Below are 22530 nucleotides of genomic sequence, written 5' to 3'. Positions count from 1 at the left end.
TATCACATCTTCTTAAGTATCTATTTCCTAGTGACGTCTAAATATTTATGTTTGGATTTTGTTAGTTAAACTTTTGAAAAACTAAACTGTTTTTCCATTTCTGGAACTACCTTATTTTATCCTTATGTGTTGACATATTTTGGACACTCCTTGTTTTGAGAAAATAGATCCCCAGAGAAAATAGAAATTGCCTAGTTATAGGTGAGCCTGTTTGTAAACCACATTGTTGATCTGTATTAGAAACGTAATAAATACTTTCTCTACTCACTTGAGTTGAATGAAACTTAAAATGTATCCAATATAGATTACATATGAGCCTCTCGATTTTTAAAAATGTTGTTCAGGCTACCTTTGCTTTCAGTTGCATACATTTCCTAAAACTATAGATTTCCTTACCTAATCCATCTTTATTTAAACCTGCTTCATCCTCTTTTTTATTATATTTCAAAACAGCCTTTCATCATTCTAAGTCTCAGGGAGGGCTGTAGGGTTTATACAATTCCTCTGTCTTAGAAGTCTATATTCGCAATGCCACCCATGCTCGATACTTTAAGCAGGAATCGTGTTTGGCTCAAAGGTTTCTTCTTGCCTTTCTTAGTTTTCCCTATCACTTATTGGGCTTTAACTCTATTATTAATATTCTTTTAGACCAAGAATGGCAGTAAATCTAAAACAAACACAGATTTTATTGCTATAACTTTCAAACCCATCTAGTCACCTATGAGGAGAAAATTATTCTCTTAGTTGGACACTTTTCCTACTTCCTAGCTTGCTATTCTTCGATGATGAATTTTTTAATTAAATCGAGGACAGTTTCCACCCCCTAAAGTTAAGTTAAGCATCCTAAAATAAAACTATTTTTTCCATTTATTTTTTATTATAAAGGAACAAATATATTTCTGTTTTCTTTTCATGCTTCATTTTATTTACTTCACTGCTTTGACCTGTGATGATTCAATTAACAAGTTATTTTTGTTATTACTGGTGTTCCTTTTATGCATGCATATAAATCATGAAGATTAAATAAGTGAGGATTTTAAAGAAGCTACCAAATATGCACTAGTCCCAAGGATCCCTGTGTCCTAAGGTGTTGTTAGCCTTGGGCACCTTGCATACACGTGATTTTAAGGTCTCTTAAACACTCTTCCTGATACCCTTTCCAGTTTTCCCCAGTGCCTCCTTCCAACTTCTTCAATATGTAATTTTTGTGAGGGAAATTCACTTAATGAGATACAAACATATCTAGAAGAAAGGAGTATGGGGTCAGTGTTTTATAGGTCTGACTCTGGAACAAGCCTGCCAGGTTCCAAACTCTGGATTCACACTTACATTCTGGGCTTTCTTGAATAATTTATGAAGTCACTCTTCAGCTCTGGATGCCAAAAATTCAGTCATCTGGGAGAGGAGGAGGATTACTCAAATATTTGACACTTGGAAGATCCCAGTCCTGATCCATTCAGAAGAAGGGGCTCAGAACAGGGTCCTGAAGGACGCTTAACATGCCAGTCATCATGTACTTCGTCATGGGACAATCTGGGGTCTGAACCACCTGAGTGCTCGTGGGATCCTTAAGGTGCTTTCACAGTGGTTATTTAACTTAGATGGTGAGGAAATATTTCAGTATTGTAACTAGTTCAGCTGAACACAACTATGACTGATATTCAGTTATTTATATCAGGTCCTTTCCAGAAAGATTTTTCTAAGGACCAGAGCAATGATATCAGGAAAGAATAAAAGAAAGGTAACCATACCAATTCGAAGGTGAAAAAGAACTGGAACCGCTACTCACTTCCCACTTCACAGATTAACATCGGTGGTCAGTGCACGGGCAATGGTACCTCGCGATGCTGCTCCTGCTGCAAGATATTCATTACACCTTACCTTCTTTGTCCCCACCCGCAGTTGTTCTCCAGGACTCAGCAGAGAGTTTATGAGCTACCGATCACTCTTCCACTATAATTATTTTTCTGTTTAAGATAACCAGATTTAATTTCTCTAGTTTACAACTGAGAACACTGTTAAATAATCTGGTACCAGTACTGGATTACTGGCAGTGACATAACCCCCAAGAAGTAAATCAATTTGCTGAAGGACTCTATGATTCTTGGTAGAAAATTGAAATTTTGTTGACATGCTTGGTTAAATTATGGTTTGTTGTACATTTGGAATAAGAGCAATATCTTTAAGAATTTGTTAGGAAAATATCAGGATGTTGCGACATGCTGATTAATTATTATGGCCATCATATATATTTCCCAAGAAAGAGACAAGTTTAGGCCTCTCTGGACACAAGGAATAAAGAAAAGACAGTTTTTTAAATAAACATTTTCCCCCTGTTGAGGTAAAGTTGATATCCAAATTGATATCAGGATTTCAATTGCTGATAACTGGATTCTTTGCATTGCTGGAAAATACACTGTAATCCAAATTTAAGGTCTGATAACTGACAGAAAGATAGAATTCTTAGAAGATAAGATTACTTAGTCTGAACTCTTAACCCTCTTTTAAATACCTCTGGTTAACCCTGTGGTTTCAACTTTGGCTGCACATGGCTTTTAAAAAAATAATGATGCTTTGTTTCCAGCCCTGAAATTCTTACTTAATTAACTTTTAAAAAAAAAAATTATTAAAAAAAAATTAATTAAAAAATCCAGTTCCTAGCCAACTGGATAAAACTGAAATAAGTATATTAGGGGCAGGTTTTAAAGATAATCATATTAACATAAAACAAGGCTTTAAAGTCCCATATTCTTATTCTTCTCACAGTTAAATCAAATAGTTTATTCATTACCTAGAACAATGCCTCACAGAAGGCAGGCACTCCCTGAAGGGAAGCATTGTTTTTGATGACTATTATCACTATTATCATTATTATCTTCACTCCTCCTCCTCCTACTATTGAGAGTAAAAGAGTGAGTGTTTTCTAAGTAAATCCCAGACTATCTCAACCACAGTTTTGAAGTGTGTTTTCTTTGCTGCAGCACACAAGATTTGTGTTTTCACAGTTCCTTTAGATCCCTGGCCTTAGTCGCTTCAGTGTCTGACTCTGCGACCCCACACACTGTAGCCCACCAGGCTCCTCGGCCCATGGGATTCTCCAGGCAAGGATACTGGAGTGGACTGTCGTTTCCTCCTCCAGGGCAGCTGTCCTACTCGGGGATCAAAACCAAGTCTCCTGCATCGTAGCTGGATTCTTTACTGCTGAGCCACTGGGGAAGCACAGATGGCTTATTATTGCCTCAGACCAGATAACCGACGTTCTTAATCTTTGATTTTGTGAGAGACCTGAATGAGTCAGTAACTGCATGGTTTGTGTTCTGGAATGAGGCAAGGGAGACATCATGAGAATTACTCATGCTATGCATCTCTTGAACACTCCATCCTTGAGCTATGACAGCTTATTTGGCATGAAATGTGACTAACAATATCAATGGCAGAAGGAACGCCTGCATTTAATATTCTGGCCAATATGCCAGGGTCACTATTTCAGAGATTTTCAAACTATCTCCATTTTTATTGCGATTCACATTAGAAATATTACAATTACAGATATCTATTTTACCACTGAAAATTTAAGCTCTGGTAAACATCAAATATCTGATAACAGGTGTAATTAGGGAGATTAATCATCCAGTGACAATGCGAAATCTCTACCCATTTGCATCTTACTTTCAATATATTTAGGATTTCCCTGGTGGCTCAGACAGTAAAGCTTCTGTCTATAATGTGAGAGGCCTGGGTTCAATCCCTGGGTTGCGAAGATTCCCTGGAGAACGAATGGCAACCCACTCCACTACTCTTGCTTTGAAAATCCCATGGACAGAGGAGCTTGGTGCAGGCTACTATCCATGGGGTCGCAAAGAGTTGGGCACGACTGAGTAACTTCACTTCACTTCAATATATTTCTTTGAGGACCTTGAAGTGGAGCTTTATTTGGGGATTCACCAAAATGACAAGATTATTTTGATACTTTGCATCATTTGGAGATATATCTTCTTTTAATTAATTATATAATCAAGAGAGATTTTAAATGACCATTCACTTAATGACAGTATATAATCTAAGTTGTTGATGCCAACCTTTGTTCATGAATGGGGAATATTTCAAATATCTTATAAACATCTATAATGTGATATTATATTGATAAGTATAGATTGATAAAATATTCAGTGGCAAAATCTGCTATGAATTCAATAACAATTTAAGTGATTTTTGTATCAGAATAAATTTTAAATACATTAAAAATATTTTAAAAACATATTCATTCACTAATATATGGCTTATATGTGGGTTTACATGCCACTGGTAGCATCTTCTCGGTTGCAGACCCAGATTGAGAAACAGGGTATAAATCAGACATTTAAAATACCACAGAAGCCCTTTCTTGACCTTTCCCAGTCATGTAAAAAAAACCTATCTACATCCTCAAAGTAAATTACATTCTTGCTGGCAATTCTGTGAAGTTATGCGCATTTTTAAGTTTTGTATAAGGAAATACAGTGTATAGTTTAAGTTTATGGCCTCTTTTTGCTCATTATTTTATTTGCAAGATTCATCTATGTTGCTGTTTACATTAGTATTTTGTTTGTTTCTATTGCTGAATGATATCCTCTTATCTGATTATACTATACTTTTTAACCAATTCTTTTGCTGATTGATATTGTTGAGTAAATTGGCATTGTTTATAATTTGGATTTGTTATGAGAAAATACTGCCATGAACATTTGACATTCTAGTAAATGTCTTTTACTGAGTGTATTTCAGGTAGTTCTTTTTCTCAGAATTGAATTTCTAGGTCATAGTTTATGCATATATTCAATTTTAGTAAGTACTGAAAAATGATATGTACACATTTCACTCTTCCTATCAGTCTATATGAATTCTCTTTACTTCCAATCCTTGTATTTTCTGTCTTTCCAGCAATTTGGATAGGAAGTAATCTCTTTATAGTTTCAATTTGCATTACCTTGAAGAATAATAAGGTTAAATAATGGTTAAAATATAATCATTTGTGATTTGGATATCCTTTTTGATATCCATTTGTTTGTTTGAATATTGAGTGGCCTATATTTTTATTCATTTGTAGATTTTTCAGTAAATTATATACATGAGTCAGATGTATATATTGCATGTATTTTCTCTCACTTGTTGGTTTCAATTTTCTCCTAGTGAATTTCTCTTAATACTTTCGTTAGATGAGAAGTTTTTCACTTCAGTGCAGTCCAGCTCATCATTTTCCCCCTATATAGTGATTTCTATATTCTTTCACTGAAGCTCACGTCTACCCCATATTCTTAAAGACAGTGGTCTACACTATCCTGTAGATATGTTCCTTTATTGTTTCACCTTTCCCCTTTAGTTCTCTTCAATACAATATGGTTTTCATTTTTTTGTTTGTATTTCATGGTTTGAATTCTTGGTAATTATCTTTTCAAATATTGCTTCCTCTGCCTTATCCACTTTTTTCGTGGGATTATGACTCTTGGCATATCAGACATTTTCTGAAATTTTTTCTCTGAATTTTCTTTCCATGCTTAAAGCTAAGCATTTTCTTCTGAGCTATATCAATTCATTAATCCTCTGTGAATAAATCCATATTCATTAATCTTTTAATCTTCTCAATCCTACCTATCAAGTCTTTAATTTTTGTTTCTTATTGTTCTGTAACCACCTTTTTCTTTTTTATTAACAAAAACTGGCTATCTACTAAAATTCTCTATCCTAAAATGCATTTTCCATAAACCTGTAAATCAAAATTGTTGTAGCGTCCTTATAATTTTAACATCTAGATCATCTTCCTAAATCTCTATTTTTTATTTTCTTTTTTACTCTTTTTTCTTTTTTTGTATGTATATTTATCTTGTATGGTGATAGCCTGGTAATATATGATTGAATCCTAATTATTGTGTAAAAATATAGTAGGGTTAATTTTTATTTCTGAATGGTCTTATCTTTCCCGTAGATATTTACTTTTGCATATTTCTGACTTATCTCCTGAATCTAGTATTGAAACTGAGCTAATTTAAAGCTGGGTTTCAGTTGTTTTTCGGGCTGGGCTATTTCAGATTTGCCCTTGTACACTGAGTGTAGCCTTCCAGGATCTGGCATATTAATCAGGCTTCTTAACTGGCCCTGAGCTTCATTTCTCCCTTCCCTGCACTTGCAAGACTGCCAGAAGATTTACATAGCTTCTTAGCCTCATACACCAACCTCTAGTTATTTCTGAATCTCTAGGTTTCCTCGTGCTTAGGAATCAGCAAACATCAGGAAAGAAAAAATGGCACTGAGCTACAGTTTCATGTTCCATTCTCTCTGAGGTTTTTTTTCCCCTCAAATTTTGGTTGTCTTAGTAATTTTCTGATGCCTCCAAAGAGATTTAATGTGTTTTACCCAGCTTTTCCAGTTGTTCCTGTCAGTAGAGTTGGTCTGAAACAAACTCGTCCATCATACGCAAAAGCAAAGTCCCAAATATAATGTATTTTTGATAGGCCTGTTATGGTTTTTTCTACAAGAATCTGAAGAAAGAGCAGCTTTCCATTTACATGATATCACAACTGTCTAACTAAATAATATCAATTATTTTTACTTTTCTTCAAAGGCCTTGTTTCCATTTAGCATTGTGCTTGCCAGGTACCTCCCTGATTTACTCCCATTTTGAAATGTAGGAGCCCATGCTGACCATGAATTTTAGTGTAAGCCTTATTATTTTAGAAAATAACAGAATTTTAACTCCTACTACTATACTTGAGACTCCATTTAATTGAAACACTTTTCTGAATCCTTTCCAAGGGCTTTGGGTACTTTTTCTATTCTGCTCCCACAGCTTTTATTATATGATTTTTCATGTTTTATTTTAATTATTTGTCTCTCCCTATCACTAAAGTATAGATCCCCTGGAGAAGGTCATGGCACCCCACTCCAGTATTCTTGCCTGGAGAATCTTATGGACAGGCTAAAGAACCTTATGGACAGGCGGGCTAAAGTCCATAGGGTTACACAGGACAGACATGACTGAAGGGACTTAGCAGGCACCACTACAGTATATGGCTATCCAAAGTCATAGCTATGCTTTATTTATCCTTATTTCTGGCACACAATTGAAGATACATATTTTTAATGAATGAATGAATAACATAATTCCCTACATAATCATGTTCAACTTGCAATTCACTAAGAGTATCAACTCCTTCTATCTATAGTTAAGCTTAGACATTTCATAGGCAGGATTAGTTGAGTTACATATATATTCATCTCATTCACAAATATATTTTTAAAAAGTCATTCTACAAAATTTTCACAGTGTGCTATTGCAAAAAGATGATTATCTATAACCAGCCAGCTAAGTTGTTCTTAAAAATATATTAATGAACACAGGGTAAATAATAAGCCCCCACCAGAAACTGAATTATTTAAATTTTATTTAGAATTTATTGACAATTTTTATCCTTCTCCTGAGATGTTATTTTTTATTTTAGGTTTTTTACATATATTTCTATAATAATTATAATATATTCATTATTGCTTTCTAAATTGCCACCAAGTTACATGCACTGAAACATTTCTGGTAAATTAGCTGAATTTTCCTCTTAAAAAACCATAGCAGTAAAGTGACAAATGCTATTGTAATGACTTTAGGTACTATTTTCTCATAAATACTAAGATGAGTGGCCTTGAAGTGAATAGCTTTAAATAATATTGCTGAAACAGAATGTGATTTTCTGACACAGATGGCTTTTACTGTATAGAGAAATACTTGACATAAGTTTTTTTTTTCTCTCTCTCATTATTGCAACTGATTAAAATTTTATGAGGATTACCTCAACATTCATTAGTCCTTTTGGGGCACAAGTCCAGCAAACTGCCCTTGCCCACTATTAATGATCAGAGGTAACTTCAACACCTTAGATTTATAAGACAATAAAGGTCAGGAAAAAAATTTAAATAACTTAGTCTGGTTTTTTTTTTCAGATTAAATTGAGATATTTACCTCTTTCATTTTGTCCATTTTGACAAATTGGGGAATGACATTCACTTTTTAAATATACTGACTATTTTCTTATAACATCCCAATTCCTCTGATATATTATGTTATTTTATACGTGTTCCTTTTAAATATTAAAATTGGAATGAAGTGACATCTGCAAAGTATAAAAATAACAAAAGCAAAGCGGTTAATACTGGATCAACATATCACATCTGGCCAATGTCTGTGGCTAGCATTCTACTCTCAAATGTGAGACAAAAGAGTAACATGTGCCTAAAATGCACAAGTAATTTTTATTAAGACAGCTCTGTGCTCTGATGCTTTAACAATCATCTGCATGTTCTCTCTTCATATATTGTTTTCCAAGTTCATGAGAACCTAGATCTTTATGGTATAATTACCAAGAAAAATATGCATTTTCATAATATACTGCTGCTGCTAAGTCGCTTCAGTCGCGTGTGACTCTGTGCGACCCCATAGACGGCAGCCCACCAGTCTCTCCCATCCCTGGGATTCTCCAGGCAAGAATACTGGAGTGGGTTGCCATTTCCTTCTCTGTCAAAATATACTGCTGCTGCTGCTGCTGCTGCTAAGCTGCTTCAGTCGTGTGTGACTCTGTGCAACCCCATACACGGCAGCCTACCAGGCTCCTCTGTCCCTGGGATTCTCCAGGCAAGAACACTGGAGTGGGTTGCCATTTCCTTCTCCGTCATAATATACTAGGAGACATTATATTTTCTTATTTGTGTTTCTTGGTAGTTTATTTACCTGTATTTTGAAATAATTCAAGTTTAAATTCACCTGAAGGTTTGTTTTATTTTTAATAACTAGTGTCATTTTAAGTATTTACTTTGGTAGATTTTACTCTCTTATTTAATTATAACCCTTGAATTTTAATTGGTGAGCCTAAACAGCAACCCAAAGAGTCAGACCCAACTGAGTGACTGAACTTAACTGTCTGAAAGACCTATGAAAATTATCTTCCTTAAAAGTAATGGGAACAATATTGGCAAATTTATGAAGATAAAACTTTTTCAGTTTGCTGAAAATTGACCAAATGCTTATAGCGATCTGAGGAGCATTTATTTGAGTATTAATACAGCTGAATCTCAGTAAGACCAGTGAGCACTGTGGCCTTTTCCTTACAACCACGCGCCTTTTCAACTCTGCAATAGCCTTGAAAACCAACAGCCGACCAAAATGGTGAAACTGTAATCTCCAGAAAGGCAGAGCAGGTTGCTACTCCTTCAAAACTTCCTCCCCAGAGACCTGTCATTCTTTATCCTGTCCAGGGGTTCTCTGAAAGATTGTCTTTATGTGACATACTCAGCTCAGCAGCGAAACTGAAAGTTGCTCAACCCTGTTGATTCTTTGGGACCCCATGGACCATAGAGTTCATGGAATTCTCCAGGCCAGAATACTGGAGTGGGTAGCCGTTCCCTTCTCCAGGGGATCTTTCCAACCTAGGGATCAAACCCAGGTCTTCTGCATTGCAGGCAGATTCTTCACCAGCTGAGCCACCAGGGAAGGCCAAGAATGGAGTGGGTAGCCTATCCCTTCTCCAGGGGATCCTCCCCAGCCAGGAATTGAACCAGGGTCTTCTGTATTGCAGGCAGATTCTTTGCCAGCTGAGCTACCAGGGAAGGTCACAAAACCTCTTTTCCCAGGTGTTTTTTGAAAACAGTACGAGTTATTTAAACTGTTGTTTAACCTAGCGGCTGCTGAGGACAGTGGATAACATTTGGAGAAAACAGTAGGCTGAAACATAGCTTCCAATTCATTTTACGAAGCAAAAACATGAGGTATTATACCTTGTATGAGGTGTGATACCAAAAGCAGACAAAGATATCACAAGTTGAGACAATTATAGGCCAAAACCTTTAGGAATATAGATGCAAACTTCCTTAACAAAATACTGTCAAATTGAATCCTGCCCTTATAAAAAGAAATTATACACTATGACGAAGTAGAATTGTTCCTGGGAATGCTTGTTTATTCTGCATACAAATATCACTCAATGTAATAACTAACAATGTAATGTTTGATTAATATACCATATTGACATGAATAAAGAATGAATATTACATTATTTCTTTGACAAAAAGAATGCTTAATAAAGTAGAAGTTGAAAGAAATTTTTATATCCTGAAAAAGATCACGCATTGGATAATTAGGTAGAAAAAAAAAAAAAGAAGATGTCTATTTGGAATGGAGGAATTAACATCATCCTTAGGAATTAAAAAAAAAAAAAAAAAAACACAACTATCAGCCAATAAATCAGGTCAGCAGGATACAAGATTAATATACTGAAATTAACTACTTCTGTGCCCAAGCAATAAACAGTCCATGGGGTCACAAAGAGTTGGACACAACTGAGCGACTAAACTGAATATACCTGAAACAACCTGAAAATAAAATTAAGAAAATAAGTCCATGTGTAACAGTATCAAAAAGAACAAAACACTTAGGGATATATTTAAGAAACAGAGACGTTTGACTTGTGCACTGAAAACTACAAAGCATTACTGAAACAAAGAAAACTAAGTAAATTAAAAGGTGGCATGTGTTCATTTACTGGCAGACCTAATGCTGTTAAGATAGCAATACTCATCGAGTTGGTCTACAGGTTTGACATCAGTTCAGTTCAGTTCAGTCGCGCAGTCATGTCCATCTCTTTGCGACCCCATGAATCGCAGCACGCCAGGCCTCCCTGTCCATCACCAACTCCCGGAATTAACCCAAACCCATGTTCATCGAGTCGGTGATGCCATCCAGCCATCTCATCCTCTGTCGTCCCCTTTTCCTCCTGCCCCCAATCCCTCCCAGCATCAGAGTCTTTTCCAATGAGTCAGCTCTTAGCATGATGTGGTCAAAGTACTGGAGTTTCATCTTTAGCATCAGTCCTTCTAAAGAATACCCAGGACTGATCTCCTTTAGAATGGACTGGTTGGATCTCCTTGCAGTCCAAGGGACTCTCAAGAGTCTTCTCCAACACCACAGTTCAAAACCATCAATTATTTGGCACTCAGCCTTCTTCACAGTCCAACTCTCACATCCATACATGACCACTGGAAAAACCATAACCTTGACTAGATGGACCTTTGTTGGCAAAGTAATGTCTCTGCTTTTGAATATGCTATCTAAGTTGGTCATAACTTTCCTTCCAAGGAGTAAGTGTCTTTTAATTTCATGGCTGCAATCATCATCTGCAGTGATTTTGGAGCCAAAAATAAATAAATAAATAAATAAAGTCTGACACTGTTTCCACTGATTCTCCATCTATTTCCCATTAAGTGATGGGACCAGATGCCATGATCTTAGTTTTCTGAATGTTGAGCTTTAAACCAACTTTTTCACTCTCCATAATCCCTATCAAATGTCAAGTTTTTTTTTTCTTGCAGAAATTAGCAATCTGATTCTAAAATTAATATGGAAATTATGAAGAATTTAGAATAGTCTAAAGCATCTTGAAAAAGAACAGCTAAGTAGGCAAACTCACACTTCTGGATTTCAAAATGTACTACACAAGCTACAAACAGTCATGACTGCGTAGTACTAGCATACAGTAAATATTAGACTAATGGAATATAATTAAAAATCCAGAAATAAACCCACATAGATGGCACAGTGGTAAAGAATCTGCCTGCCAAGCAGGAGACATGAGTTCAATCCCTGAGTTGGGGAGATCCATTGGAATGGCAATCCATTCCAGTGTTCTTGCTAAGAAAATTCCATGGACAGAGGATCCTGGCAGGCTGCAGTTCATGGGATTCACAAAGAGTCGAATATGACTGAGCACACACACTAGGCTAGGCTATTTATGATTAACTGGTTTTCAACAATAGGGCTAAGACAATGTCAATGAATGGTGCTGGGAAAATGGATATCTACAGGCAAAAGAATAAATTTTGACCCCCCCCCACCAACTATATGCAAAATTAAGTTAAAAATGCATCAAATACTGAAATATACCACCTGAATTTATAAAATTCTTAAGAGAGCTGAATCTTCATGACTTTGCATTAGGGAATGGTTCCTACATATAATACTTAAAGAACAAGAACAAGTTAATAACATTTTTTTTTAAAGATGAAATTTTGTGTGCATTAAAGTCACTATTAAGAAACTAAAAAGGCCATGCATGCATAAAATGGAAGATATGTGATTTGCAAATTGTATATCTGATTACAGTCTAGTAATATATATACAGTAAGATATATGCAGAACTATTGAAATTCTACCAAAATAATCATAAACATTTAAAAAGTGAGCAAATTATTTTGAACGCATGTTTCCAAATTAGGGAAAATGTTAATTAGAAAATGTGATGTCACTTCCATTCACTAGAATGACAAAGCAAAAATCACAGACAATAATAACTGTTAATGAGAATGTGAAAAAATTAGAACCCTCATACATAGTTTGTGGGAATGTAAAATGGTGCATTAGAAAACAGTTAACACTTCTCCAAAAGTGAATCACTGAGCTTTCATGTGGCCCAGTAATATCACTTGTAGGCATATACTCAGAGGAGTTGAAAACATATGTCCACACAAAAACTTTTACATGAGTGTTCATAGCACCAAAGTAGAAACAGCCCAACTGTATTTATGAATGACTAAAGAAGCATGGTGCATCCGCACAATGGACTTTGCTTTTGTTCAGTAGTTAAGTCATGTCTGAATTTCTGCAGCCCCATGAACTGCAGAACACCAAGCTTCCTTGTCCTTCACCATCTACCTGAGTTTGCTCAAACTCCTGTCCACTGAATCAATCGGGTCATCCAACCATCTCATCCCCTTTTCTTTCTGCCCTAATCTTTCCCAGAATCAGGGTCTTTTCCAATGAGTTGGCTCTTGGCATCTGGTGGCCAAAGTATTGGAGATTCAGCTTCAACATTAGTCTTTCCAATGAATATTCAGGGTTGATTTTCCTTAGGAATGACTGGTTTGATCTCCTTGCAGTCCAGGGGACTCCCAAGAGTCTTCCCCAGCCTCACAGTTCAAAAGCATCAATTCTTTGGCATTAAGCTTTCTTTATGGTCAAACTCTCACATCCATACATGACTATTGGAAAAGCCATAGCTTTGACTCTACAGAACCTTTGTCAGCAAAGTGGTGTCTCTGCTTTCTAATAAACTGTCTAGATTATTAGTTGTCTAGGTTTAATAAGCTGTCTAGCTATCAGGAGCAAGTGTCTTTTAATTTCATGGTTTCAGTCACCATCCATAGTGATTTTGCAGCCCAAGAAAATAAAGCTTGTCACTGTTTCCATTTTTTCACCATCTATTTGCCATGAAGTGATGGGACTGGATGCCATGATCTTAGTTTTTGGAATGTTGAGTTTTAAGCCAGCTTTTTCACTCTACTCTTTCACCCCCATTAAAAAGCTCTTTAGTTCCTCTTCACTTTCTATCACTAGAGTGATATCATCTGCATATCTGAGACTTCTGATGTTTCTCCCAGCAATCTTGATTCCAGCTTGTGATTCATCCAGCCTGGCATTTTGCATGATGTAATCTGTATATTAATTAAATAAGCAGGGTGATAATATACAGCATGTCATATTCCTTTTCCAATATCAAACCAGTCAGTTCTTCCATGACTGATCCTAACTGTTACTTCTTGAGTAGCATACAGATTTCTCAGGAGATGATAAGGTGGTCTAGTACTCCCCTCTCATTAAGGATTTCCCATAGTTTGCTGTGATCCACACAACCAAAGGATTTAGCATAGTCAATGAGCAGATGTTTTTCTGGAACTCCCTTGCTTTCACCATGATCCAACAAATGTTGGCAATTTAATCTCTGGTTCCTCTGCTTTTTTGAAATCCGTCTTGTACATCTGGAAGCTCTTAGTTCACATACTGCTGAAGTCTAGCTCAAGAATTTTGAGCATAACCATACTAGCATGTGAAATGAGCCCAACTGTATAGTAGCTTGAACATTGGAATTTCCCTTCTTTGAGGTTGCAGCGAAAGCTGACCTTTATCCAGTCCTGTGACCACAGCTTAGTTTTCCAAACTTGCTGACATACTGAGTGCAGCACTTTAACAATTTCATCTTTAAGAGTTTAAGTGGCTCAGCTGGAATTCTGTCTCCTCCACTGGCTTTGTTCATAGCCAGTGTGTTTGTAGAGCTTCCTAAGGCCCCCTTGACTTTACTCTCCAGGATGTCCAGCTGATGAGTGACCACAACATCCTGGTTATCTGGCTAATTAATACCTTTCTTGTATGGTTCTGTGTATTCTTGCCACCTCTTCTTAATCTGCTCTGGTTCTGTTAGGTCCTTACATTTCTGTTATTGTGCCTATCCTTGCATGAAACATTCTCTTGATATCTCCAGTTTTCTTGAAGAGATCCCTAGTCTTTCCCATTCTATTGTTTTCCTCTATTTCCTTTCATTGTTCATTCAAGAATCTCTTATCTCTCCTTGCTATTCTCTGAAACTCTGCATTCAGTTGGGATTACCTTTCCCTTTCTCCTTTGCCTTTCATTTCTCTTCTTTCCTTAGCTATTTGTAAGGCCTCCCATGGCAACCACTTTTCCTTCCTTCATTTCTTTTTCTTTGGGATGATTTTGGTCACTGTCTCTTGTACAAGGTTATGAATCCCCATCCATAGCTGTTTGGGCACTCTGTCTACCCAATCTAATCACTTGAATCTATTCATTCAATCTACTCTATTATCATAAGGAATTTGATTTAGGTCACGCCTGAATGGCCTAGTGGTTTTCCCTACTTTCTTCAGTTTAAATCTAGATTTTGCAATATGGAGCTCATGATCTGAGCCACAGTCAGTTCCCAGTCTTGTTTTTGCTGACTGTATAGAGCCTCTCCAGAGTCCTATTGGCTGCATAGAACATAATCAATCTAATTTTGGTATTGATCATATAGTGATGTCCATGTGTAGAGTTGACTATTGGGTTGTTGAAAAAAGGAATTTGCTATGACCTGTGTATTCTCTTGACAAAACTCTGTTAGCCTTTGCCCTGTTTCATTTTGTATTCTAAGGCAAAACTTGCCTGTTATTCTGGGTATCTCTTGATTTCCTAGTTTTGCGTTCCAATCCCTTATGATGAAAAGGACATCTTTTTCTGTTAATTCTAGAAGGTCTTGAAGATCTTCATAGAACCCGTCACCTTCAGCTTCTTTGGCATTGGTGGTTGGAGCATAAACTTGGGACTGTGATGTTGAATGGTTTGCCTTGGAAATGAACTGAGATCATCCTGTGTTTTTGAGCTTGTATACAAGTGCTGTGTTTTAGACACTTTGCCTTGACTGTGAGGGCTACTCCATTTCTTCTAAGGGATCCTTGCCCACAGTACTGGGTGTAATTATGTATACTTCCCTTTTATTCTCAAATATGCCCCCATTTGGTTGATAAATTAGTTTGTATCACAAGACTTAAGAGCATAGTATCTTATATTAATAAGCATATGCTGGTATTTTTAGCCTCTGTCATGGAAAGTAATTATGGAAAGGAATAAGGTAATAGCTTTGGTATGGGCAACTGATAATATCTGCCACTAATTAAGTACTACATAATTTCTAATTTTGAAATTAGACATTGTATAAATTAAATAATTCATACTAAAATTCTCTGTGATTATCTGGTTGTCTGTGAATGTGAATTTAAGAAGAATCCTCAGTGAGCCAAGCCAATTTTATTATCAGGGAAAAATCCAATTTTGTCTTTTTATTTCAAAATATTGATAAAGATATTTTTAGCTGCTTCTCCATTTTTGCTTTTCTATTTCTTTTCATGATATTCTAATATATTTTGTTTGGTTTTCCTGCAGCATTAGACCCAGTGACCAAGCAACTTATGCTTCAGACAGCTAAGCCAACTTTTGGTCATCTGTCAGATGTAAGTAAAATGTTCAAATAATAACACAAATTGCTGTTCATGATAATTAAATGTAAGCATTTATTATGTTTAAATATGCTTGGTTTTGTTGCTAATAAAAATGAGTTCATATTATCCACCACAGAAAATAATGGAATAGGATATTTGTAAAAGTTCTTACAATGATCCATTTACCTACTTATGTGTTTCAATGTTATGGTAATACTTCTATAATGTGCAGACTTACAACACACCACAAAGACATCTATGGCTTATCACAACAAAGTTTACCATGTAATCATTCTTACATAAAAAAAACTTCCCTATTTTTGTTCTAGGAGCTTTATAGTTTCAGATCTTATGTTTAATTCTTTAATCCATTTTGAGTTGATTTTTGTATATAGTGTTTAAGATAAAGATCTAATTTCATTCTTTTTCATTTCTGCAGTGTAGGCACATAGATGAACTTTGGGGAGCTTATGCTAAATGATATAAACCAGTCACAGAAAGACAAATACTGCACAATTTTACTTACATGAAGTAACAAATTAGACTCGAGGGAGCAAAAATTAGAATTGTGGTTTCCATGGATTGGGGGAAGAGGTTAATAGGGAGTTGCTAACTCCCCATTCCAGGGTATCTTCCTGACCCAGGGATTGAACCCAAGTCTCCTGGGTTTCTTGCATTGCAGGCAGATTCTTTACCATCTGAGCACCAGAAAAGTCCCTAATTAATTGATATAAAATCTCAGTTTTGCAAGATGAATGTTCTAGAGGTCACCTGTACAACATTCTGCCTATAGACAATACTACAGTATTATATACTGAAAAATCTGTTAAGTATATAACACTTTTTCAGTGTGAGCATATTCTTTTCATGTAAATAAGATATAATTGCAATAAATGCAGCTTATACCAATCTCTATAAAACTTACATTTATAATGTATTATAGAATGCGTGTGTGTGCAAGCTCAGTCGTGTCTGACTTTTTCAGACTCCCATGGATGGTAGCATTCCAGGTTCCTCTGTCCATGGGGTTTTCCAGGCAAGAATACTGGAGCAGGTTATTTCCTCTTCCAAGGGATCTTCCTGACCTAAGGATGGAACCCACATTTCCTGCAGCTCCTGCATTGGTAGGCAGATTCTTTACCACAGAAACACCCAGGAAGCCCTTGTAGAATGCACAGAGGGTCATTATAAATTATACCATTTAGAATATTTTTTCTCTTTTTTTAAATTTATTTTAATTGGAGGATAATTTCTTTACAATATTTTGTTGGTTATACAAGAAAAGAAAAACATTGAACAAGTTTATGATATAATGAGAATATGGGGAAAAGTTTAAATCAATAACATTCTGGAGAGGTCTGAAGAAGGCTAGAATCCTGATGGCATTGTTCTACATAAAAGGAAGGGAGAACCCAAGGCCACATATCTGTAGTGAGTATTTGTGAGAATGGAAGATACGATGTGCGATTTGAGAAAATAGTAGAAAAATCAAGGGAAAAGGAAGTAGACTGGCAATTTAACCAAATAAGAAGATTGAGGCCCAGAAATCCCTGAAGGAAGTTTTTAAAGACTAACTTGTTTATGGCTTCCCAGACACCACTGGTAAAGAATCCGCCTGAAAAAGCAGGAGATGCAAGAGACAAGGGTTCGATCCCTGGGTTGTACAGATACCCTTGAGTAGGAAATGACCACCTGCTCCAGGATCCTTGCCTGGAAAATTCCACAGAGGAGCCCATGTGGGCTACAGTCCATGGGGTCGCAAAGAGTCGGACACGACTGAGCACAGCACTCACACACAAATGTGTTTATGGAGTGGAGCTCAGAGCCAGACATCCCTTCCATCTCCCCACAAAATTCTTAGTGAATCCCTTTAACTCACTTATGTTTTGGTGTTTCCTTGTGGTTGAATTTGAACACACGTGGAGTATTCCTTTAGGACTAAAGAGTGGTGAGAATAGAAGCTCCCCAGAGAGAGCAACATGTGGGTTATTCTTTGAATACTCATCTGGGATTTCTGAATGAAGATGCTCTTCTCATCTATGTTTTGGATTAAATCATTGTGATAAAACTGACTTCACTATGGTTGCCAAATGATACACACCTTGATGGTAGTTGGCATATGACTGAGTAGAAGACAGACATTATGAGGTGAACATTGTGCAGTTTAATATGGAAAGATTCAAAGTGAAAGAAAGTGAAAGTGTTAGCCGCTCAGTCGTATCTGACTCTTTGCAACCCCATGGACTGTAGCCTCAGGTTCCTTTATACATGAAATTCTCCAGGCAAAATTACTGGAGTGAGTTGCCATTCACTTCTCCAGGGAAGCTTCCTGACCCAGGAACCGAACCCAGGTCTCCACATTGCAGGCAGATAAAGTGTTAAATACATGAACCATTCCATATATTTGAATGAGAGATTTAAGAAATGTCATTCTGAAGTTTTAAGCTAGTAATGGATATATAACTGAGCTACAACAGATAACCAAATCTTAAGATATTAAAGCATTTCCAGGATTATTATAAAATGTCCATGACAGATGTCACCTGTAGAGGTGAAATTCCCTAGAGAAAGTACACTATTGGGTGATTTGGTCATCCATCAAGTATTAGAATGATTTAGTGAGGTTGAAAGCTGCCAGAAAATAGAGAAATGTATTGGGGGTGTAATGCCAGTGACATGAGAAAAATATTTTGATTTGTGGCTAGAATATGCCACTGAAATGCTCAGAAGGAACAGGTTTAAAGTAGAGAAATGAAAGAGATTACAAAATCATTTGTAAGACCAGTGCTAGGACTTACATAACGTGGATGTGTCTCTCTGTTTTTGGTGGCATTATATGATAAAGTGGAAAGTAGCTGGGGCTAAGATGAGAGGATTTTGATTCTAAATCAAAGAGACAAGAAATAAAATACCTTTACACATATTTTGAACACTACAGAGACTTTGTAATAAGCCTTCTGAAATATGATGTGGAGAAAATACCGGGACTCCTCAGAAATAGTACTTTAAGAGCAATTTATAAATTAGCCTTCCTGGAAAGACCTTGAATTCATTAATAAAACAAACTTGCCCCTTTATATCTGTCTCTTAACTGTTTTAAAATAAAGAAGACTAAAGGTAGGAATTCCTGCCCTCAGTAAACAAAAAGAAATAGCCGACTTGAAACTTCAATTGTCATTTTAAATTGGCCCATCTGCAGACCGCTAATATGTGTCTCATCTGCCTGAGATCATATGAGATGAAGAACAGGAAGAAGTTGGCTTCCCAAACTTGCCCTTGGCACTGGAATTGCCCACTAATTTGATTCTGGTCTGGTGGTTGTCCTACATAGAACTGGAAGGACCACCTGAGGCAGGAAAAACAGATTTTGGAAATAAAAGCAAAGAGCCTTCCAAGAGGCGAGGAAATAGAAACAACCATTCATTTTGGTTATTTTAAGGGTAGAAACCATAATCTTCTAGAGAAATTAAGCTCATGGAATGAGAGGGTTTGAAAGGAATGCTGAGATATCGGTGTGAGCAGCTTAGTCGCTCCTTCGTGCCCAACCCTTTGTGGCCACACCCGCCATGCAGGCTCCTCTGTCCGTGGGATTTTCCAGGCAAGAACACTGGAGTGAGTTGCCGTTTCTTCCTCCAGGGGATCTTTCCGATTCAGGGATCAAACCTGCGTCTCCAGTGTCTCCTGCATTTTCAGGCGGATTCTTTACCACTGAGCCACCTGGGAAACCCAGGGATATCAGTATTAGGGGCTAAAGGTGTTTGTGGAAGGTGGGCTATAGCTCAGAGGATAAAAGGTGCTAAATAGATACGGATTGAACTTTTAAGTTCACCTCTAAACCTCTCCTTCTGTAGCAATAATAATTGCGTACTTCCTGACTTAAGAATACCTACTGACCCGTGCTGTGTGCTTAGCTGCTTGGTTGTGTCTGACGCTTTGCGATTCCGGGGGCTGCCGCCCGCCAGATTCCTCTGTCCATGGGATTCTCCAGGCAAGAATGCTGGAGTGGGTTGCCATTTCCTTCTCTAGGGGATCTTTTGAACCCAGGGCTCCAGCACTGCAGGTGGATTCTTTCCATCTGAGCTACCAGGGAAGCCTGACCTCTGCTGACACAGGTAGAATTTTGCTTGACTGAGGGAGGGCTTCCCTGTGGCTCATATGGTAAAGAATCTGCCCCCAACGCAGAAGACCCAAGTTTGACCCCTGAGTTGGGAAGATCCCCTGGAGAAGGGAATGGCTACCTACTCCAGTATTCTTGCCTGGAGGATTCCATGGACGGAGGAGCCTGGCCGGCTACAGTCCACGGGGTCACAAAGAGCTGGACATGAGTGAGCAACTAACACTTTAACTTTACTTTTTTTCACTGACCTCTGTTGACACAGTGTAATTTTGCCTGACTTGACTGAGAGAGGGGTAAATCCAGACTCAGAAGAAGAGATTTCTCCACAGTTAAGTCATCAGACTGGAATAGGAGACACCACCCCAAAAGAAGACATTGAGAAAGCTCTGGATTGGGACAGGAATTTAAACAAATAGTCAATGGAGCCCTTGGTAATACCAAGGAAATCCTGGTGTTGTCTTCTCCTTGAGAAGATTTTGGGTGGGGGAATGCCCAGATATTTTTCTATAGGAAATAATATAAATGAGAAAGAACAAGGTCTGTTATTCACCAGGGTGAGTGGATGTAGGAACGGCTGGAGAGGAGAGATGAACTGGCAGGAAAGGGCGACCCTGTGAGCAGAGATCGAGACCATGCAACCTGGGATCTGAGTATAAAGGGGAAAGTGAGGTGTCAGGGGAAAAAAAGCAGCAAAAGCAAAATGGATTAAGGAGTAAATCCTAAGTTGGAAGTACAGCCAAAGAAAGACTTAGAAGAAAATACACATTTATAAACAAACTAAGTTGGTTGCCGTTGCAGGTTTAAAGTAAAAGTTCTGTTTCCCCTCAAAAATCTTCAACTGCTTACTAACGATTTTTTTTTTTTTCTTTTTTAACACTCAGTGTAAAAAGATGCCAGCTCTGACTTACACTTTAGTGGGGACAAGAACAGATGCTGCCTGCAAAGCCAGCCACATGTGTTAAACCATATAGCACAGAAAAATCAAACACACTTTATTTTCCAAATGTGCTAATAGCCATGCAAGTGTTCATTTTTAATTCTGTATGTGCCCCCGTGTTGTTTTATGATGATTCTAAAGCTGTTTCAAATTTTGCCTCCTTCAGGGGCATCTATACTTGTCCTTTGCACAAGCCAGAATTCTTTTGTTAACCAATTCTTGCAGAATCATATGAGCAGAATACATATCTGAGAAAAATACCTGTATCCTTTAAACATTTTTTCATGCTGATCAGCATTTTTCCACAGTCACAGAGTTTTATTGCCTCGTTTTTAATATAACGCATCTTAGACACAGCTCAGTAGTATTTTTATAATTATTGACTTTTTCAACAAAGCCAAATTCTTATGTGTATTACCACAAAGAGCCACCTTCAATATTCATTTTCGACCTTTCTCCCTGTTTATCTATTCAGACTATGTTTAATTCTCCTATGTTTACTTCTAAAAGCTCTATTGTTTTAATTTTCACAATTTACCTGAAGTTGGCTTTTGGGAATGGTATGAATTTAAGGCCAAGTTTCTTGTTTATGTTTTTTCTATGTGGATATTCAATTTTCTGAGTTCCATGTAATAAAAAGGCCATCCTTTATCCACTGAACTACATTGCCACCATTGATATGAATCAGGTGACTACATATGCATGAGTTTATTCATGTATTCTCTCTTTTTTAATATAGGCCCATTGACTATTCCTATACCAGTGCCACAGTGGCTTAATTTTTGAGAATTACATATAAATTTGGGACTTTTTGCAGATTAAATCCTTCTACTTTGTTCTTCACGATTATCTTGTCAATTCACTTCATCTTTGAATTTCCTTTAAATTTTATAATAAAATTGACTTATTGAAATACACAAAATAACGTGTTGAGATATTGAGGTTTTCTATTTGTCCTCATTTTTCAGTAATTTTATTTTGATGTATCTATCTTATTTCTATTTATTCTCTTTCAGTGTTAGAGCTTTTTCAGTCTACAAGTTTATATTTTTAATTTGTTCTGGAAAATGCTCATCCAGGATTGTTTCAAATAATGATTCCACGTCATTCTTCTTCCTTTCCATCTCAGACTCTACTTAAATGTGCGTGAGAAAATTTTACTCTATATGTATTTTTTCTACGTATTTTCTATATTTATATTTCTTTTGGTCTCTGCTTCATCTTACTGGCTTTCAGCTGCTCTTCTTTCCAGTTCACTAATCCTATTTTCTACTCTTTAATGTGGGGTTTATCTGTTGCCATCTTAAATTCCAATGATGTAGATTCTAATTATCGGATGATAGCATATTTTTTCTTCCTTTTCGTTCACCTTTTTATACTATTTTCTTGAACACATTAGTCAAAGTTATTTTCTTTGACTATGATAAGAATATTTAACATAGATTTACCCTTTAAACAAATTTCTAAGTGCCTGTATTGCACTGTTATCTATAGACGCATCATATAATAGATCTCTACAGCTTATTTATCTTGCATAACCGGCACTTTACACCTATTGAATAGCAATTCCACAGTCTACTCTCTATTTATATGAGTCTGGCTGTTTTAGATACTTCATATAAGGGGAATCATGTTGTAT

At 36.7% G+C, this 22530-nt stretch overlaps 1 protein-coding gene across 3 annotated transcripts in view; it reads left to right on the top strand.

Annotated features, from left to right (window-relative positions):
- Positions 1-22530, top strand: part of CNBD1 (cyclic nucleotide binding domain containing 1) — a 496885-nt gene that overhangs the window by 416601 nt on the left and 57754 nt on the right. For all 3 annotated transcript variants that reach the window (XR_009740949.1, XM_061439433.1, XM_061439432.1), the window contains one exon: positions 15782-15849. Coding sequence is in view for 2 of the 3 variants with exons in the window: in XM_061439433.1 (XP_061295417.1) it covers positions 15782-15849 (68 nt within the window). In the remaining variant the exon portion in view is untranslated. The remainder of the gene's footprint in view (positions 1-15781; positions 15850-22530) is intronic.

The sequence above is a fragment of the Bos javanicus genome, chromosome 14, assembly GCF_032452875.1.
Source record: "Bos javanicus breed banteng chromosome 14, ARS-OSU_banteng_1.0, whole genome shotgun sequence".
NCBI lineage: Eukaryota > Metazoa > Chordata > Mammalia > Artiodactyla > Bovidae > Bos > Bos javanicus.
This window is presented reverse-complemented; position numbering and strand designations above follow the sequence as displayed.